Source organism: Balaenoptera borealis (genome assembly GCF_965194805.1).
Source record: "Balaenoptera borealis genome assembly, chromosome: 7".
NCBI classification, from domain to species: Eukaryota; Metazoa; Chordata; class Mammalia; order Artiodactyla; family Balaenopteridae; genus Balaenoptera; species Balaenoptera borealis.
The window spans coordinates 74,607,475-74,626,813 of NC_138864.1; the positions used below are offsets into that span (position 1 = coordinate 74,607,475).

Here is a 19,339-nt window from a genome sequence, read left to right on the forward strand (position 1 = left end):
TTTTTTTTTGAAAAGGAGGAAGATGAAAGGTCATATTTCCAATCCAGGAATATGGCCCTATTTGAGAGATGTGTCCATTCAGCTAACACTTTACTGACTCCCATGAGAGCTAGCTCCAAGAAAGATTAGCTGACTTTGGTTTTCATTATATCCCTTTCTTTTTCACCTCTTCCAGTGCCAAATGACCCCAACCTGTCTGCCTTCAGGACACAAAGCATCCCATCCCAAGCTGCTTCTCACATCTACTCCAGCTTCATTAATGAACAAATGGACAGTTCCTGAGGCACTTGTGTCACTCTATGAGGGCTCTCAATCGAGTGTCTGCCTGTGAATTTGTCACATTTGGACCTAGAACATATTCTTAGTCCTCTTATACTTCTGACCTTGAAACACTCTTGGAGCAGAATTCTTGCCCCAGACCAGCCCTCTCAAACAAGACCCTCCTTTCCCCTTATGAGGACCCAAGCCCAGTCAAATAGTGCAGTTGCTGCACTGCAGACTGGTTTATCCGAAATTTAACCAGAGTCTCATAGAAACTGGGAAAAATCCTATGTATGTTCGGGAGAACCCAAGTGTAGTGACAAAGCCAGAGGACAGGGGCTGGGAAAACTGCAGAAAGGCCCCCATCACCTTGGGTCCCTTTAGTGACTGGAACGTCCTTTTCCAAAAGTGGGGGAGGGGAGTAGTCAAAGCTGAGAAAGAGCCTTCAAGATGTCTCAATCTCCTCCTTAATTAGCTCAATGTGAGTGATAATGAAATCCCCTCGCGTTTGTACAGAGCTTCACTGTTTACAAAACGGTTTTCATGTGTATTATTTCATTAGTGTCTCCATTGGACTCATGAAATCTTGTGAGTCGGACTCACCCAAGGTACCTTAACGCGCTTAGCCCAGTCCAGACTGGAACCCAGGTTTTCTGCCTCCCAGGCCAGGTTCTTCCTCTGTATCGTAACACCTTCAATGATGCAGGGACATGTGTAAAGAAAATGGAAATGTGGAATATGAAGTGTAACAGCATAGTGCTAACACTTGAAAGAGGTTTTTTTCAATAAGCTTATTTAATGTAATTCACAGATTTTTTTCCACTGAAATTATTATACTGTCTGTCCTTGTCTAGATTTAAGTAATAAAAACAGATTTATTTTGTTGACTGTTACGGGCTGAATGTTTGCTTCCCCCCAAAATTCATATGTTGAAATCCTAATCCCCAATATATAGGTATTTGGAGATAGGGTCTCATACTTATGACTGAATCTGCTGGCACCTTGATCTTGGACTTCCCGGACCCCAGAACTATGAGAAATAAATGTCTGTTGTTTAAGCCACCCATTCCATGGTATTTTTGTTATAGCAGCCCAAGCAGATGAAGACATTGACTACAATGCAATATCATCAGGCTATTAATCAATGTAAAACAAACTTTGTGGGTCAAAAGTAAAGTCCATGCTGTAGGCATAAGTAAATCCGTATTTTTCTCAATCCTATTTTATAAATTTATTATGTTTCATTATTTAAAAATGTGTACTCACAATTTTTTTTTTAAATTAATTAATTAATATATTTTTGGCTGTGTTGGGTCTTCGTTTCTGTACGAGGGCTTTCTCTAGTTGCGGCAAGCGGGGGCCACTCTTCATCGCGGTGAGCGGGCCTCTCACTATCGCGGCCTCTCTTGTTGCGGAGCACAGGCTTCAGACGCGCAGGCTCAGTAGTTGTTGCTCACGGGCCCAGTTGCTCCGCGGCATGTGGGATCTTCCCAGACCAGGGCTCGAGCCCGTGTCCCCTGCATTGGCAGGCGGATTCTCAACCACTGCACCACCAGGGAAGCCCTGTACTCACAATTTTAGGTATTCTTTTAGAGCAGCATTTCTCAACTCTGGCACTTTGAATCAGATAATTCTTTGTTGTCAGGGGCTGTCCTGCGTGCATTGTGAAATGGTTTGTAGCCTCCCTGGCCTCTACTCACTAGATGCCCGTAGAAACCCACCCACCGCCAGTCATGACAACCAAATATGTGTCCAGATATTGCCAAATGTCTCCTGGGGGCCAAAATTGCTCCCTATTGAGAACCAAGGCTTTAGAGTCTAATGTGTAGGTATCTCCTGAAATAACTACTTTATCTGCCCATCTTTTTTATTTCTTTACCTTGAGTTTAATTAAAAGATAGCAAGAATAGTGTTTTGTTTCAACAACGAAGGAAGTGAAATTTTATGTGCATTTATAAGAAGATTGAGAGGAATGGATGAATCAGAAGGATGAAGAGAAGGATAAAGTCAATATAAAAAGGGGTGGACCCTATGGAGAACAAGTATGGAGGTTCCTTAAAAAACTAAAAATAGAACTACCATACGACCCAGCAATCCCACTACTGGGCATATACCCTGAGAAAACCATAATTCAAAAAGAGTCATGTACCACAATATTCCTTGCAGCTGTATTTACAATAGCCAGGACATGGAAGCAACCTAAGTGTCCATCGACAGATGAATGGATAAAGAAGACGTGGCACATATATACAATGGAATATTACTCAGCCATAAAAAGAAATGAAATTGAGTTGTTTGTAGTGAGGTGGATGGACCTCTAGTCTGTCATACAGAGTGAAGTAAGTCAGAAAGAGAAAAACAAATACCATATGCTAACACATATATATGGAATTAAAAAAAAAATGGTCATGAAGAACCTAGGTGCAAGACGGGAATAAAGACGCAGACCTACTAGAGAATGGACTTGAGGATATGGGGAGGGGGAAGGGTAAGCTGGGACAAAGTGAGAGAGTGGCATGGACATATACACACTACCAAATGTAAAATAGATAGCTAGTGGGAAGCAGCCGCATAGCACAGGGAGATCAGCTTGGTGCTTTGTGACCACCTAGAGGGGTGGGAATAGGGAGGATGGGAGGGAGACGCAAAAGGGAGGAGATATGGGGATATATGTATATGTATAGCTGATTCACTTCATTATAAAGCAGAAACTAACACACTATTGTAAAGCAATTATACGCCAATAAATACGTTAAAAAAAAGAAAAATATGTGGAATATATATACAAAGAAATATTATACAGTAATGAAAATGAACAAAGTATTGACAAATTCAACAGTATAGATGACTTTCAGAAACATAATATTGAGTAAAAGAAGCCAGATAAAAAAGAACACATACTACAAGATTCTTTTTATATGATATTCCAGATAGGCAGAACTACTTGATGATATAAGGATAGAGACTGTCTTTGGAGGGGGTTAGTAGTGCTCAGGAAAGTACATGAGAAGGATACTGGTTATGTTCAATTTACTAATGTGGGTTATGTTTTTAAAATTGTGTTACTTTGTGAAATTTGATCAAACACACACTTTATATGAGGATACTTTTCTTTATATGTTTTACTTCACTAAAATGTACCTACAAGTAAAAAAAATAGTAAAGTGGAAAAGTCATTAATTACAACAGAATTTATCCAATGATAAGATTTTGGAAATGAAATGGCCTAGGGTATCGGTTTTCAAAGTCTGAGACTGAGTCCAAAATCTGTATCTTTAACTAACTGGCTTCTGCTACACCTCAAATAGTAACATTTGATAAGTGCTTGGAATTTGTAAATGGAAGTTTACTTTTTTACAATAAAATTGCATAATCTTTTTAAAAAATAAATAAATAAAAAGGGTGGACCAATTCTAATTGAAGAGTTTCATGCAAATAGAAATGTGAATGCCATGGATTGCCTGGTCCACACCCTACATCCTACAACTCCCAATAATCACTGTAGAATTTTAAGTTTATATACTTCTTCTTCTGTAGATACAACTTTTCATTTTGGGGAAAACATGCATGGTAAACCTACTTACCTCTGAGAAAAAGTATGACAATTAAGTGTTGATGTATAGCCATTAGGGATAAACCCTGCTTGAGTTTGTAATCTCATTACAGTGGACTGTTCTGACAGAGAAATAAAGAGATATAAACACAGGCAAAAACCTAACAGTTCCTTACAATCTGATAAACCTTAACATCAATTAAAAAAAAACAAACGCATTTTATTCCAAAGGAATACTTTTGAGAGTCTTCCATAAAAATAGCTACTTGACCTGGTTTCATAAGCAGCAAGAACAGGGCTCAGTGGCCACTTAGGTTCCTGTACCTATGCCCCATTTCTTCAGGAGGCAGAAGACAGAACTGCCAAGATATCAATGTGATTTATTCCATTATACCTTCATGTTGCACTCAGCTTCTGGTGATTGGTACTCACTGTCAAGATCAGTTACAAAGGGCTGTGTTCACTGGCTTTTCATCTGGTAATGAATGAGGCTAAAACTACAGTGGAATTTTTTTTTTTTAATATTAATTTATTTATTTTATTTATTTTGGTTGTGTTGGGTCTTCGTTTCTGTGCGAGGGCTTTCTCCAGTTGCGGCAAACGGGGGCCACTCTTCATCGCGGTGCTCAGGCCTCTTCACTATTGCGGCCTCTCTTGTTGCGGAGCACAGGTTCCAGACGCGCAGGCTCAGTAATTGTGGCTCACGGGCCCAGCCGCCCCGCGGCATGTGGGATCTTCCCAGACCGGGGCACGAACCCGTGTCCCCTGCATTGGCAGGCAGACTCTCAACCACTGCGCCACCAGGGAAGCCCCTACAGTGGAATATTTTTAGTGCTGGACCAGTGACCACTACAGAAGCTTTTACTCTATCTTGGAAGCTCAATTTAATCCATGGAATAGGGTGATCCATCATCCCAGTTTGCCCAGGACTTTCCTGGTTTTACCACTGAAAATCCCACATCCCAAGGAACCCCTCAGTCCTGGACAAACCTAAACAGTGGGTTACCCTGTTTGAGTTATGAGTTTTTGACAGAATATTTATTGAAGTTAACTTTTAGAAAGTGTTTTCCAAGAGTTGGAAAGATAAGGTCAAGAATAGTCTCTACATCTACTTTTAAAGGAAAAAAAAATTCTATCTTGTAACAATCAAGTAGCACTTGGCATTTGGAATATACATTTAACTAGCCTGTATGACTTCCAGGTATTTGCTGCTGCGTTTGTGAAGACGAGCATTTCCAAGGGCAAAAGAACAATCTTTTTCTGAGTGCTTCCTTTAAGCAAGGACACGCTGCCAACTTGAAAGGAAATAAAGGCCACACTTTGTCTTTGGGGGGATCCTACAGTTATTCCCCTGCAAATTTAATTCAAACAGGTCTTGAGATCTGAAACATGGAGATATCCACAAATTAGAGGATACTCGGATTTTAAAAAGGAAAGAAAAGAAATCCAGGCCACAGAGAACTATCTCAAAGTAGCAATAGTGTTTCCTTTTCATGTTAATCACTCTAGTCCTGAGAACATGTTTTGAAAGTCTATATTGTGAATAAAATTTCTTGAGATTGTCTCTATATGAAATATGCACACTTCAAATTTTAAAACCTAAAAGTTGGGCTTCCCTGGTGGCGCAGTGGATGAGAATCTGCCTGCCAATGCCGGGGACACGGGTTCGAGCCCTGGTCTGGGAGGATCCCACATGCCTCGGAGCAACTGGGCCCGTGAGCCACAATTACTGAGCCTGCGCGTCTGGAGCCTGTGCTCCGCTACAAGAGAGGCCGCGATAATGAGAGGCCCGCGCACCGTGATGAAGAGTGGCCCCCACTTGCGGCAACTAGAGAAAGCCCTCGCACAGAAACGAAGACCCAACACAGCCATAAATACATAAATAAATAAATAAACCCAAAGTTTAAAAAAACAAACAAACCTAAAAGTTATTGTCTTCCAGCAAGTCAATTTCATTAAAAAAAAAAGCATGCGTGTATAAAATGTGCAAATCAATGTTATTCTAATACGTCGCTTTTAGAATTATTAATTATACAAATATACCATTCAACTAGTGTATTAATGATTCCTTTAGAAAATGCAGCATTATTTTATCACTCAAAAATATACCTCTTTAGATTATCACTATCTTAAAATAAAAGGATTTATTTAGAGAAATTGCTATTGGAAAATGTTTAGTTTTTCGAACAATTTTAAGAATCTGCTTGACTTACAAAACTGATGATAACCTTCAGAACATTTATTATATGTTCATTGTACGATGTACTTATAGATTATACTTGATCCTGTCCATTACATGAGAAAGATTTGTGATAAATCCTTTTACTTGATCCGTTATTAGGGTCCCAAACCAACTTAAAAACAAAAATCCCCAACGTAAGTGTTATTGTGTTTAAACAGGAACTTGATTCTGTAATGGAGTAGAGACACTTTTCACCACAGGTCATGATAAAACTTAAGAAAATTAGTCTAGAGTCTGTCTTTATATCACCAGGTTACAAATAAGCTATTTTGTCACTATAGTTATGGTTTAACATATCCACTGTCAAAGGTATGACCGAAGTGAATGGAAATATTTAAGCTCCCAAAGTTTTAGGGAATTCTGAGTCATGAAGCTCAAGTAATGTTTCTCAAATTCTAGGGGCTATTGGTATCTGCCAACAGTTCAAAAATATAGCTATAAATCTTAGGAGTCACCAAAATTAATTTTACCTTGTTTGGCACTTCCCTTGTAAGACCCCATTTCAGATGTAAGGGTCTTAAAATAAAAGTCTTGAATTTAGGGTGGTATCGCAATTCCTTTTTAGTAATGTAACTGGAGAACTCTTATATGTAGTCCACATCTTAGTTTGGCGCCTACAGGTTAATCCTGCAAGACTTTGATGTTAGTATATTCTGTGAAGTATTTAATGACAGAATTACTAGTGTCCACCTCAAGACGTATGTAATGGTCACATTTTGATTATCTCTCAGGCCCCAGTTACACAGAACATTATAATCAGAAATGTATCAGAGACATCCAGTGTCATAACACTGGTTTCAATTAATTGCATGTACATTACGTAAAATCTGGTTTATAGCCAAAAGATGGTTATAAAGCAATAAAAGCAAGAGTAGCTGAAGTTGAACACAAACACACACACTGAAAGTATGGCATCTTTTAAAAAAATAAATATGTACCAAGATCGAAACACGATACCAGGGAAAGTGATCTGAAGCCACCCAAGTCCTGAAATGGTTTGTGGTTTAGGCAATTTTTTTTAATTGGCCATCAACTCTTCACTGTGTTCTCCTTTCCTAGTTCAATGCTGGAGTTTGGGAATGATGCAACTACAGGGGAAGGCTTCAGTGCTCCGTGGAGACAAAAGAACCAAGACAGTTAACTCAGGCTAACAAGTGACTGCCTCAGACAAACTAAAAAATCCGGTCCAGCTGTTTTGCATATGTTTGACACTAACTGGCTTTTAGATTAAAAATATGACTTTCTGCCCCCGCAGAAAGTTTAAATAAAAAATGGCTTTTTTTTTTTTTTTAAAAAGCATCAGAAAGCTTTCATACTATGTATATAATTACTACAAAAGCTGAACCAAACACACACACAGTAAGGGGGAAAATTGACTCCAATTGACAGCTGGTTTAAAAAAATAAAATAGGCAAACCAAATAATCTGAAAATAGGGTTTGTCATGGAAACAGCATATTTATGGGACCATATTCCCAGTAGCTTTATGGTTTTTCAGACAAGTCTTATTTTGCCATCACTGTTGAAAGAAACATAAGAATACACTGGCTTTCTATATGCTACACAATTTAAAATAAGTTGTTTTGTAAAAACAAAGCCTGCTGGTGGCTTAAAAATGTCTTTTCAAATTACTTAAATCCAGCATTATAAAACCTGTCTGCATCAAATTTTATAGTTACATCATTTTAAGGACACCCACAATAAGAATGCTTTGTATTTATTCTTTGAATAGAGACTAATAATCTTAAAATTTTTTTTCCAGAAACTATCTGTTGAATAATCTAGTGAGAAGACCTGTTTTAATTTAGCCTAAGAATTGCTATTTTTTGTGTGCCTACACAATAAAACCTTCTCCAATATCTACTATATTAGATTAATGTAACAAAGAAAAAAAGAACATAAAGTTGCACCTTGCTAATTAAAATTGAATGCTCTATTTTCAATTAGATTTAAGTTTTTCATTTGCCTTAAAATAAATAATGATGATGACTTCTAAGACAACTGCCTTATAACCATGAAAGTAACTCTACTGTATTAAAGGTCTTCATTTTAGCCCCTTGTCATTTTATCACAAAATGTTTTCATGGGAAAATTTAATATAGATGTTTTTAGTGTATAAAGGAATAAGAGACTTGTTTTCCAAAGGTATTTGAGGTTTTCCATCTGGCATTCTCCTTTTCTCATAACCTTATTTCCATATTGTAAAATATATAAGTAAACTTTGTATATTTTATAAAAATTAGTGTGTGTATACTTATGTGTATATTTTATAGAGATATAGATATATGTATATATACACTCTACATATTATACACTTACATTAATTCTAACTAAGAGTAGACCAAATAGATAATTCCTCTAGGGAAGGTTCCTTGAACAATATAAAAATGAATCTTCAGAAGCAAACAACAAAACAGCCTTATACACCCAACTGCTGCTTAAAATGCTTATAAACACACAGTCAGTTAACCGTTTATTGATTGCCTATTTATGGTTTTGGAATATCCAAGATTATGGAAAGTATAAGATAATACTTCATAAAAATCGTGACAAAGATGATGGTGGATGATTTAAAAATAAACCTCCATATTATAGAAAGTTATGTAAATGTACCCTTTAAAAGAAAAAAAAGCTGTAATAAAATTAGAGTTCTCTTTTTAATAATCTTCTTTGAGTAAAGAAATAATTTGCAAACTTCTATTTTATATTGTTACTGTCATGGAAGCAGATCTTTTCTAGGGACTTCACAACATCAATCACTACAATGCAAGTCGGTTAATTCTTTGGAAGGACTGGTCTGAAGGTTTAAAGATAGACTTTTTCGTTGAAATTCCTGAATTTATATACTGTGGGATTGGCTATAGACACTATAAAATGTAAAGGTAGTTCATAGTGCATACAGTTCCAGCTCTATTATTTTCAGGCACAAAAACCATATAATTTTGTACAAAACTTTGATTTTTTTATTTGCGAAATTAAAAATATGGTATTATATATATAAACTTCTATTCCTCTATAAATATAGATGATTTTGTGATAATGAACAGAATAAATGCATACCAAATTCAAAGACCATTGTCATTTTAGGGTATGACAGACATAGATAGATTTAGGTCCTAAGTACCGGCATTTTGATAAACTCTTAAAAGTTTAAAACAATACAATCAGGAGGATTGCTTTTCTCCTCTTTTTCACAGAGAACTAAAGTGAATATTTTTAAATGGCTTTGAAAGATTTACATCTGACACATTTCTGTAAATCCAAAAAGGAGCACACAGGATTTAGTGCGGTAGACCTGCACACATTCTCCCTTTAGCATGCATGCCCATATTTTGTTTATTTCAGGAGCTAATCCCATCAATTATTCCACCTCCTTTACCACCTGGAATCTTACCAGGTTATTATTAGTGATGTGGATTGTTTCTCCCTCAGAATGTGTGGTTGAATAATAATCGTAATAATATGTTGAAAGTGTACAAGTTTTACATTTTAAAGTTTCTGATATATGTCTAATTATTATTTGATTGAAAATAAGAAAGTAGCACTTCATTTTGAGGACGTCCATGACACTGAAATCTCCTTCAAGTTTTCATATTCAGTTTACCGTTTTGCTGTCCTGTTACGGAAAGCAAAGATCAGCTCCTTAACAAAGCTTTCCAGGTGACCTAACATTTCCATTTTACAGAACGGTAAATCTTTATGCAGGCTGTGTCAATCCTAGAGGCAGGTTGCCAGGCATCCGTATGCAATTAGAATTAACATTTTATAACTCCCATCTTCAGTCTCTCCCAACCCACACAAAGATTCATGCCTCTTCCCAAATCTCAGTAACCACATCTTTCCATGACGCTGGGCGAACCCATACCAGGTTTTAGACGCTGGAGAATGAAATGAGCTCATCTACCAAAAATTAGACTTAAAAAAAGTTTGGCATTGGTTATCCCACTCACCCTCTAACCAACTTAGGTGGAAGAAGGGAGTGTCTGGGTGTTTGAGGCCACAGCGAGGGAGGCTGCAGCTTCTAGTGCCCACATCCGTGGGCCTCCTCGAAGCTAGGGGTAAGGTTCTGGACAGTGAAAATTTCAGCTTCGGATAGTCTAAGGGACAGGCGTTTGCAATCTGGCCCCGGACAAGGGCTGACTTGGGATGGGCGGGGTTCCACTCTCGGACTTGCAAGCTTTGTGGAGTTCTGTACCTTAAGAGCCCGGACCCCAGCAAGGACGGGGAGGGAGGGAGCAGACAGAGGAGCAGGAAAGTGATCCGGGCGGTGCAAACCCAAGCGCTCCCCACCCCGCGTAAGGGAGGGGTGCGCCAGCACCAACAGAAGCAACGAGCAATGAGCTCTGGTTTTCTCTCTGCGGTACTCTGCAAAGGGCAAGAAGAAAAAGTCTCAAATGGTTAAACCGCCCTAAATAATTACAATTTAAACCAAAAAAAAAAAAAAAAAAAAAAGGAAACTAAAAGAAAAACCCGTGAACGGTCGTCATTTAAATACAAATATACTTACAAAAATCTTACACAGGCTATTTACAATCATAAAAGCGTACAGTCCTGGTACCAGAGCAAGAGAGGTCTGTCCATCCCCCTCTGGCAGTTGGGCCCCTCGAGTCCCTTTGCCCCCGGCGACAGAAGCTTTTGCAGGAGCCTTGTTGTTAAAAGGAGCCCTCGAAAGTGAATGGCTAGTGAGAAAGGCTCGAGTAGCCAGACTTGGCAAGGATTCCATAGGGCCAGCTTTTTGGGGTGGCTGGGACCAGGCCGAGGGTTGGGAATGGGCTGAGTCCCCGGTCTCAGACGGTGGTCTCCCCCTGTTTGCTATTGGTGAGCCTAGTGTAGAACTTCCTCCAGGAGTTGAGGGTCTTGCCGGACCAGATCCAGAAGCCTGACGTGATGCCCACGATCAGCGTCATAAGATACTTGATCATGAAGACTGTGAAGTCAGGGCTCATGGGCGGGTGCGGCGGGGCGCCGCCCGCCTGGAGGTGGGGGCAGGGGATAGCATAGCTCTTGCAGCTCTGGGCCACCCAGCTGCGCTCCCACTGGTCCCGGAAGGCCTGCTCGTAGAAGTAGCAGGCAATGACGATAGTGGCTGGCACCGTGTAGAGCACGCTGAAGACGCCGATGCGCACCATGAGCTTCTCCAGCTTCTCGGTCTTGGTGCCGTCGTGCTTCATGATAGTGCGAATGCGGAAGAGGGACACGAAGCCGGCCAGTAGGAAGGACGTGCCGATGAACAGGTACACGAAGAGTGGCGCCAGCACGAAGCCGCGCAGTGCGTCCACGTTGTTGAGCCCCACGAAGCACACCCCGCTCAGCACATCGCCGTCCACCTGGCCCAGCGCCAGGATGGTGATGGTCTTGATGGCCGGCACGGCCCAGGCGGCCAGGTGAAAGTACTGCGAGTTGGCCTCGATGGCCTCGTGGCCCCACTTCATGCCGGCCGCCAGGAACCAGGTGAGCGACAGGATCACCCACCAGATGGAGCTGGCCATGCTGAAGAAGTAGAGCATCATGAAGAGGATGGTGCAGCCCTCCTTCTTGGTGCCCTGCGCCACCGTGCGTGCCCCATCCTCCGCGAATTTGTCGTTACACACCACCCGGTCCTCCAGCAGGAAGCCGGCGATGTAGGCCACGGCCACTGCCGTGTAGCAGCCCGACAGGAAGATGATGGGCCGCTCCGGGTAGCTGAAGCGCCGCATGTCCACCAGGTACGTGAGCACCGTGAAGAGCGTGGAGGCGCAGCACAGCACTGACCAGATGCCGATCCAGGTGCGCGAGAAGCGCAGCTCCTCCGGCCCAAAATACATAAGCCCGTACACCTTGGTCGGCTCGCAGGGCGCGCCGCAGTCCTTCTCCCCCAGGAAGTGGTAGTTGAGGTAGGAGGGCACCTTGAGGGCGCGCGGGCACGAGAACTTGCCTCGTTCCGACGCGCCGGCGCCCCCCGCGAAGCCTCCCCCCCGGAAGCCTCCGCCGCCGTGCTGTGGGTTGCTGGTCCAGAACTCAGGCAGCAGCGAGGGCGTCGGGGTGCCCTTGTCCGACGTGTTCTGGCCCACGCACAGCTCGCCAGCGCCGTGCACCGGGAACTTCTCGCACTTGAGCGTGTCAGGCCACTGGAAGCCGAACTTGTTCATGAGCGCCTCGCAGCCCTGGCGCGCGCGCTCGCACAGGGAGCGGCAAGGCGGCAGAGCCTGCTCCAGCACAGTGCACACGGGCGCGTACATGGAGCACAGGAAGAACTTGAGCTCCGCGGAGCACTGCACCTTCACTAGCGGGTAGAACTGGTGCACCTCGAGGCCCGCATCCTCCTGGTTCGTGTGGCCCAGCAGGTTGGGCATGATGGTCTGGTTGTACGCGATGTCCGTGCACAGCGGGATGGAGATGGGCTGGCAGTAGCCGTGGTCCGGTATAGAGATGCCCCGCTCGCCGTTGTACTGCTGCCCGCTCTGCTGCTGCTGAGGCGGCGGGGGCTGCTGCCCCGGCCCGGGCCCCTGGCCGGCCGCCTGCGCCCGGACCCCCAGCAGCAGCGGAGCCTCCAGCAGCCAAAGCAGTAGTAGCAGCCCGCGCGCCAAGCGCCCGGAGTCAACTGGGGGGGGACGGCAGCGGCTGCCCGCGTCCCCGCTCCCCTCCGCCACCGGTCCAGTGCGCAGCGCTCCGGCACAAAGTTCCCAGCTTGCGCCGCTGGCGGCGGCGGCCCGGGACTTCTTAGGCGCCTCCTCCTCAGCCATACTTTCTCGGCTCCTTTCTTGGCGCCTCTCGGCTGGGGCTGGCTGTGGCGCGGCCGGCGGCTGCTCCCCCTGCGGCCGGGGCGATCTCCTCCCCGCCGGTGCCCTCCGTCGAGCCCAAGCAGTGCTCGGCCCGCTCCCCCGGCTCCCGCTCCGCGTCCCGCAGCCGCCGCCGCCGCGGAAACTTGCGATTCATGAAGCGCGGGCTGCGGGGAGAGCCCGGCTGGCTCGGGCGCGCCGGGGTCGCGTCCCGCCTTCCTGGCCCTCGGCTAGCTGGCTCCCGGCTGGCGGCGCCGCGCTAGTGGCGGCGGCCGGGTAGAGCGCGCAACTCTCGGCAGCCCAGCAGCCTCGGCTCCCCCCTGCGCCTCCGCCTCCTCCTCCTCCGCCGCCGCCTGACCATTTGTGTCAATCCCTTAACTCGCTCGCTCTCCTCTCCCTCGCGCGCCCTCGGACCGGTTTCCAGGCGCCCCGCAGTCTGTCTTTCACCGGGAGGGAGGAGCCTTGAAACAGACGCGGAACTGGAGGCTCAGGGACCGTCGCCCAATCGCTGTACTGACTTGCCGGCGCAAAGGGCGCCAGCCGCGGTGTTCCCAGAGCGAAAGTCGGCGGCGGGCGGGAGAAGGAGGAGGCGGGAGAGGGAGGAAGTAGTAGTGGTGCAGAGGCACCTCTCGGCACAAAGAGTGGGTTTGCTATGAAGCGGGACAGGCTTGGTTGCTTTTGCTTCTGCGGAAGAAAGGGCGAGGACAAGTAGGAGAATGGTCCCATATGCTGCTGGAGATAATGAATAGGAGTCGGCGGACCGCTCGACTTAGCTTTTCTTTTATCCATTTTTGTGTTTAAAAATTCTGCTCCTAACGCTGGTTACAAACAGCAAACCAAGTGCTTCGATCAGAACAGACACCTTTGACTTAAGGAACGCACGGCTTCCTTTGAGTTTCTATCTGTCGAGGTTTTGTTTTAAATATTACTCTCAAATCCTAGAGCTCTCAGGCTGGGCTTGGCGGGCTTTGGACGCGCCATTTCCCCCAAGGAGAAGTTCACGGGATCGCTATCAAAGGAAGAAAAACAACCGCCAAACACAAACTTTGAAGGAATTTAAAAAGTAAAGTGAGATATACAGTCCGCTGTTATTATCTTTTCTGTGGTCGAACTCCTTTTTCTCCTCTTTATCAATCCAGAAACAGAAGCAAAGAGAAACTGCCCATTAAATATTTAGAGAGAAAAACTTGAGAACCCGACGACCTTTCTGAGGGAGCAGAGGAAGCCCGCGCAGCCTGAGACCCCAGAGGTGGTTCGGGGCCGCAACTGCGCCTGGGGGCAGCCTGGGCCCTGGGGGAGCTCCTGGGAGCCTTCCAAAGCCCGGAGACGCCCACGGATCTGTGGGAAATCCTGGGAGGGTCAGACCCAGGCCAGCTGGGCGCCACAGGCTGGGCTGCAGAGTGGTCTTCCACTCAGACGCAGGACTGCGGATGCCGGTTCACAAAACAAACAAAATAACACAATTCATCTCAGCCGACTTACATTCTCCTTGTTTTCGTGTAAGATTTTTTAAAGTGATGCTTTGACTATGTGACTCAGTTTTATCAATAAGATGCCACTGTATTATTAATTCTACCTAGGATTGGTTGACCTATGATTAGACTCTCTCTTGGGATACTTTTCTACAGTTATTTTCTATCTTTCGTTTATCCATGCATTTGTTTAGTAAATACTTACCAAGCTCATATTATGCTATAAGCACTGTTAGGTAGTAGAATACAAAGATAAGCAAGACATGGGCTGGCCTTACGGGAAGGCATAGTGCAGTGGGGCACAGAGATGTAGATCAGTTCTCTTGATGCCCATCCCAAAGCTAGAGGAGCACAGGAAAGCAGCCAGCCACTGGAAGTGGGTAGGGAGGGTTCTTGTGGAGAAGTGGGTGGAAGGTGCAAAAGACAGGAGCTCTGAAGTGCTTAAGTTGTTGCAGGGGGAGGGGGGTGGGTGTGGCTGACATATTATGAGGAAGGCAGGAGAAAAATTTTAATCCATGCTAAAAAGTTTGGGTTAAATTATATAGACAACAGGGCACTGTTGAGGGTCACTTTTTCCCACATAAGCAGGGGGTGGCTTCAGGGGTGGCTGAACAATATTGTTATAATTTATATCTGTTTGATACGTTAAACTCAACTAAAATGCAGCTTTTTTGGTCTTTTTTTAAAGAGCAATGCTCCTCAAACGGTGATCTCTGAACCAGCAGCAGCACCTGGGAACTTGTTAAAAATGCAGATTCTCCAGCCCCGTCCATACCTACTGAGTCAGACATCCAGGTGAGTCTGATGCACTCAAAGTTTAAGGACCATTGCTCTAGAGAATAACTGTTGTATCCTTTTCTACACTGAGCACTATATTAATCATTTTGAGGTCAATTCTATCTTAAAATTGTCATATTCGTGGATACCAAATGGTATTTTATATTGGGCCTGATCATTTACTGTCTAATCAATCTGTTCATCAGATCTACAAAATTGAATTGATCATCTAATTCCTGAGAATGAATCAGACCACTGAACTGCCTAGGGCCACAATGACTGAACACAGAGCCCTCATTCATAAATCATTTAAATCATGAAACAGGAAATTCAACTGGAAGTAAAACTCTTCATTCTCACATAATTCATAGGATGGATTTTAAAAGACAATTCCAGCTGGATAATGTACCCACTAAAAAAAGTTCAGTTTATCAATATTCGCAGATACTCTCTTAAGAGCCCCAGAGTTTTTCAGACCTTTGCAGTGGTTCAGCAGGTGGCTTCAGGATGACTGGGAAAGAGGGAACCTGGGGCACAATGTCATTGGGAAGCTTAAACATTAGTCTACATGTAAAGGTCACTACTTTAGGTGAGTGTCACTTGTCCTACATACTAAAAGGTCACTGTGAATTTCATCACCATGCATGTTGGTGTCTCTAAAGATTGTGCAGTCATATCTTTACCTGTTGAAACGAAATGACATCTATTTGTTTCAGATATATATATTATCATTTTTCAAATATTCATGGATGTAGTAGATTCATAAAATTCATATTTGTTTTAAAGCATTTCTGGATTCCTATTTTTTTAAAGAAAATGCAACAGGTATCATAATGAATGTACAACAGGTATCAAATGTGAATGAGTGTGTGTGTGTGTGTGTGTGTGTGTGTTGACAATAATTCATGAAAGATTTTGGTATTGAAAAGGAGGTTGGGAAGCACAGGTGCTCTCTGAGGTCCTTAGAGAACTCACAGTTCATAACTATTCATTTCATCCTCCAGCATCCTGGCCCACAGTCTCCCAGGGACACCTTTTCTCTAGCCTCTCACCCTGATGCTCTTTCTTCTGCTGATAATGTCCCATGCTTAGAAACTTTACCAAGCCATGTTTCTTCTGCCCCTCCTCTTGTGTAAAGACTTCTCTGTCTTGTGTTCCATTCTCTCAAGGTCATTCTTGGTGACTGGGCTTGGTGAAAAGTCAATTTATTCTAGTGTATTAATTAACAAGAAGCATCCAGTGCATTAAGCATCCACCATCACCATCACTTCAGATGCTTCCTCTTCTCCCCCAAGGGGGTAGGGCACAGGGAGTTTGGCAGAATGCAGTTCTGTTCCCCAGAGTAGGTCTGTCCTGCTTCAAAAGTTGTTCTCTTGAAATTCGTGAGCTTGTTTTATCTTCCACTGGACGGTGAAGTTTACTAGCGAGGAGGCTCAGAAGTGCAGTCAGAGCTAAAAAGAGAAAGAAAGTCATTTTTGCCAGATCATGGAACCAGAAGGAACCCAAAATATCATCTAGGAACTAGTTAATTTTCTCCAGTTTATAATTAAGAATACTAGACCCAAAAATGTTAAAGGAAGAGATACATGTTAAATGGCCTTGTTTGGCATGAATTTTGTTAAATGCTTATTTTAATCCTTTCTATGTTCTTTTGAGTAGCTATCGTTCTTTTTATTTAAAAAAAAAAAAAATCAGTTTTCTGTAGAAGTTTTCTCTCAATGGATTGTGTAAAAAAAGACCTTGTCAAAAAATTATTTCCTGAAAGTTACCTTCAGAAAATTATTTCCTGAAAGTTAACTGAAAAAAAAACCAGTTTTCTGTAAAAGTTTTCTCTCAATGGATTGTGTAAAAAAAAAGACCTCGTCAAAAAATTATTTCCTGAAAGTTAAAAAAAAAAAAACCTAGGTTGTCTTATCTATTTTTTATACCAATACGTTATTTCATTTATCAAACCTACGTGATACAGAGGAAGATATTAAAATCAGGAACAGTTCAGGGTGGTAACCAATAAAAATTAGTGTTATGGAAGGTCTTTTGGGGAGGTGATAAAAGCAGTGGGTAACAAAATGTAAGAAGGAAAATATGAGCAGCATATTTTGACGTTAATCTAAAATATATTATTTTCTCATATATGGTGGAAGGGGTTGAGAGCCACAGATAAAAATTACTAAGTAAGTATGAACTATTATGAACTTGGTAATAAAAATATTTCAATTAGGTAAAAGCTATAAGCATAACCCAATTCCTCCTTGATACTGATTCTTCAAGCATCAGACTCAGTCAAGTTTTCTTATATCGAAGATCTTGTTTTATCAGCCCTTTCCCAAATCTTCTGAAGTTTCTCCAGACTGCTTATGTCAGGTTGAATATGGATAATTACCAGTTCCAATTACGTACAGTTGGGTGCACATAGACTCGCCTGTAGTTAGGTGAATGCTCCAGGTGCAACCTGGCAGACCTTGAGCTTTTAGGTGAGTTATTTGTTGCTGGCTTGTGGGTGGCAGGATAGAATTGTCCTCGTTGAATAACAGAGATAACACAGGTTAAGACTAAATTTTTGAGCACCTACCATAGGTATTTGGCATTGTTTTTCTTAATATACACTATGTACACTTAAACTTTACTACTTTTTGAGGTAGGTAGTAATTATTATCTTTTTTTAATAGATCAAGAATCTAAGGCTCAAAGCAGTTAAGTAATTTATTCAAGGTCCCATAGCCAGGAAGTGCCAGAGTAGGCCTTGTTTGTGACCAAAGTCCATGAATTTCCATTGGTAACATTATGCGAACATGTCCTCTTCTAAAAATTATAGAAGAAGATATGGTTTCTGGGTGCAGATCGTGATGATTCCTCAGTATTCAACATAGTCTTCTATACCAGGATCTAGATGTATCAATGCTGGGACTCACTGAAGAGTTATATCAGCATTTTCCAAATTTTTTCTGTGAAATACGATATCTTCCCCAAAGATGGTCTGTGAAAAAAATTTGTTCAAGTAAGTTTGGGAAAAGGCCACACTCTATGTCCTTACTGGGGATTCATGTTAGCCTAATAAAATCTCTGAGAAGTCCTGAGGTAAAGAATCCTTTTTAAACTTTGTCTTACCTAGTATTTCCCACTTTTGGGATACACACACACACACACACACACACACACACACACACACACACACACGACAGCTTGACACTTAACGCTTTTCATAAAACAGCTTGAGAAATTTTGGATTAGATCTAAGATATTTTAAAACTAAACCTTATAAGGTTGGAATCACGCCTCTGTATCACTTTTGTATGTTAGGAATGGAAAGTGGGAACTTGGTTTACTATGCTTTGAGTGTCTGATGCTTATCTTTGAATTCCTAGTGAAGAGATATTGATTGGTTCAGGAGCTGGTAGTGATTAAGAAAGGCTGGGCTATGCTATTCCCACCTTTCTCAGAGGCTTCACCTAAGGTCTGTTATACTGTCTTTGTAGAGACACTTTATCTAAGCTTTCAGCATAGATTTCTACTTCTTTCTTCTTGAATTTCTAACCCAGGAATTATGGCAGAAACTAATTCTTAACTTCCAAAACATCCGTATTCTTTTGCAAAAACTCTAAAACTAAATGTCTTTTCTTTCTTAATTTTTTTCTTCATTCTTACACAGATCTGTTCTTGACATTGGCGAGATTGTTCTTGGATTCATTTATGCACAGAACCTCAATTTATAGGCTCTCTTTGAAAGGTCCATCTTTTGAGAACATATATTGCTTTCCCTAAAACAGCTTATCAAAGGAGACTGTCAGTTTGACTATCCTGACTTTTATCTTACAGGGCACTTATAGGCGATTAATATTAAGATCCTAAACTAACTTATCTTTTGTGAGTCAGCCATAATTTGTTAGAATTTACATTTTAAACATGGTTAAGACTCAAAGGTTGAATATAGATGGGTATATTCAGTAGGTCTAGGTTTGAATCATGGATTACTCATACACAAATCTCACAGAACACATTTAAAAAAATAGAAGTATGAAAGGAAGAAGAAATCACCATCACTGAATTATCATCAATAAGGTAGGGTAGTTATTACCCCCAAATCTTCTTATAGTTCAAAGATTAAACTATAAAAGAAGATTTTGCTAAATATATTACTTAAATCTTAGTTTAAAATACAAAGAGCTATCTCATGACTCTGCTTTAATGAGTTCTGTTGTCATTATGCAATTGGAAATAGTGTATACTATCTGGGAAAACTTTTGCAAAACATGTACGCATTTGTGTTCGATTTAAAGTTC

General features: G+C 42.2%; 2 protein-coding genes across 3 annotated transcripts in view; one reads left to right on the forward strand and one right to left on the reverse strand.

The window, feature by feature from the left end:
* The window catches only part of LOC309631734 (uncharacterized protein), a 492,832-nt gene that overhangs the window by 429,922 nt on the left and 43,571 nt on the right, over positions 1 to 19,339 (forward strand). The window contains exons 10-11 of one of the 2 annotated variants that reach the window (XM_082398597.1): positions 13,953 to 14,312; positions 14,974 to 15,080. In XM_082398597.1, coding sequence (XP_082254723.1) covers positions 14,244 to 14,312; positions 14,974 to 15,080 — 176 coding nt within the window. In that variant the 5' untranslated portion in view covers positions 13,953 to 14,243. Of the gene's footprint in view, positions 1 to 13,369; positions 13,877 to 13,952; positions 14,313 to 14,973; positions 15,081 to 19,339 lie in introns of those variants that run through there. The other variant, XM_082398598.1, reaches the window with a different exon arrangement.
* On the reverse strand, positions 8,996 to 13,207 carry FZD1 (frizzled class receptor 1). Its single transcript, XM_082398345.1, has one exon. It carries the CDS (start codon positions 12,775 to 12,777, stop codon positions 10,843 to 10,845), a length of 1,935 nt encoding a protein of 644 aa, XP_082254471.1. The 5' UTR covers positions 12,778 to 13,207; the 3' UTR covers positions 8,996 to 10,842.

Coding starts and splice junctions, on each gene's coding strand:
- FZD1 (XM_082398345.1), bottom strand. CDS start 12,777: ATGGCTGAGGAGGAGGCGCCTAAGAAGTCCCGGGCCGCCGCCGCCAGC.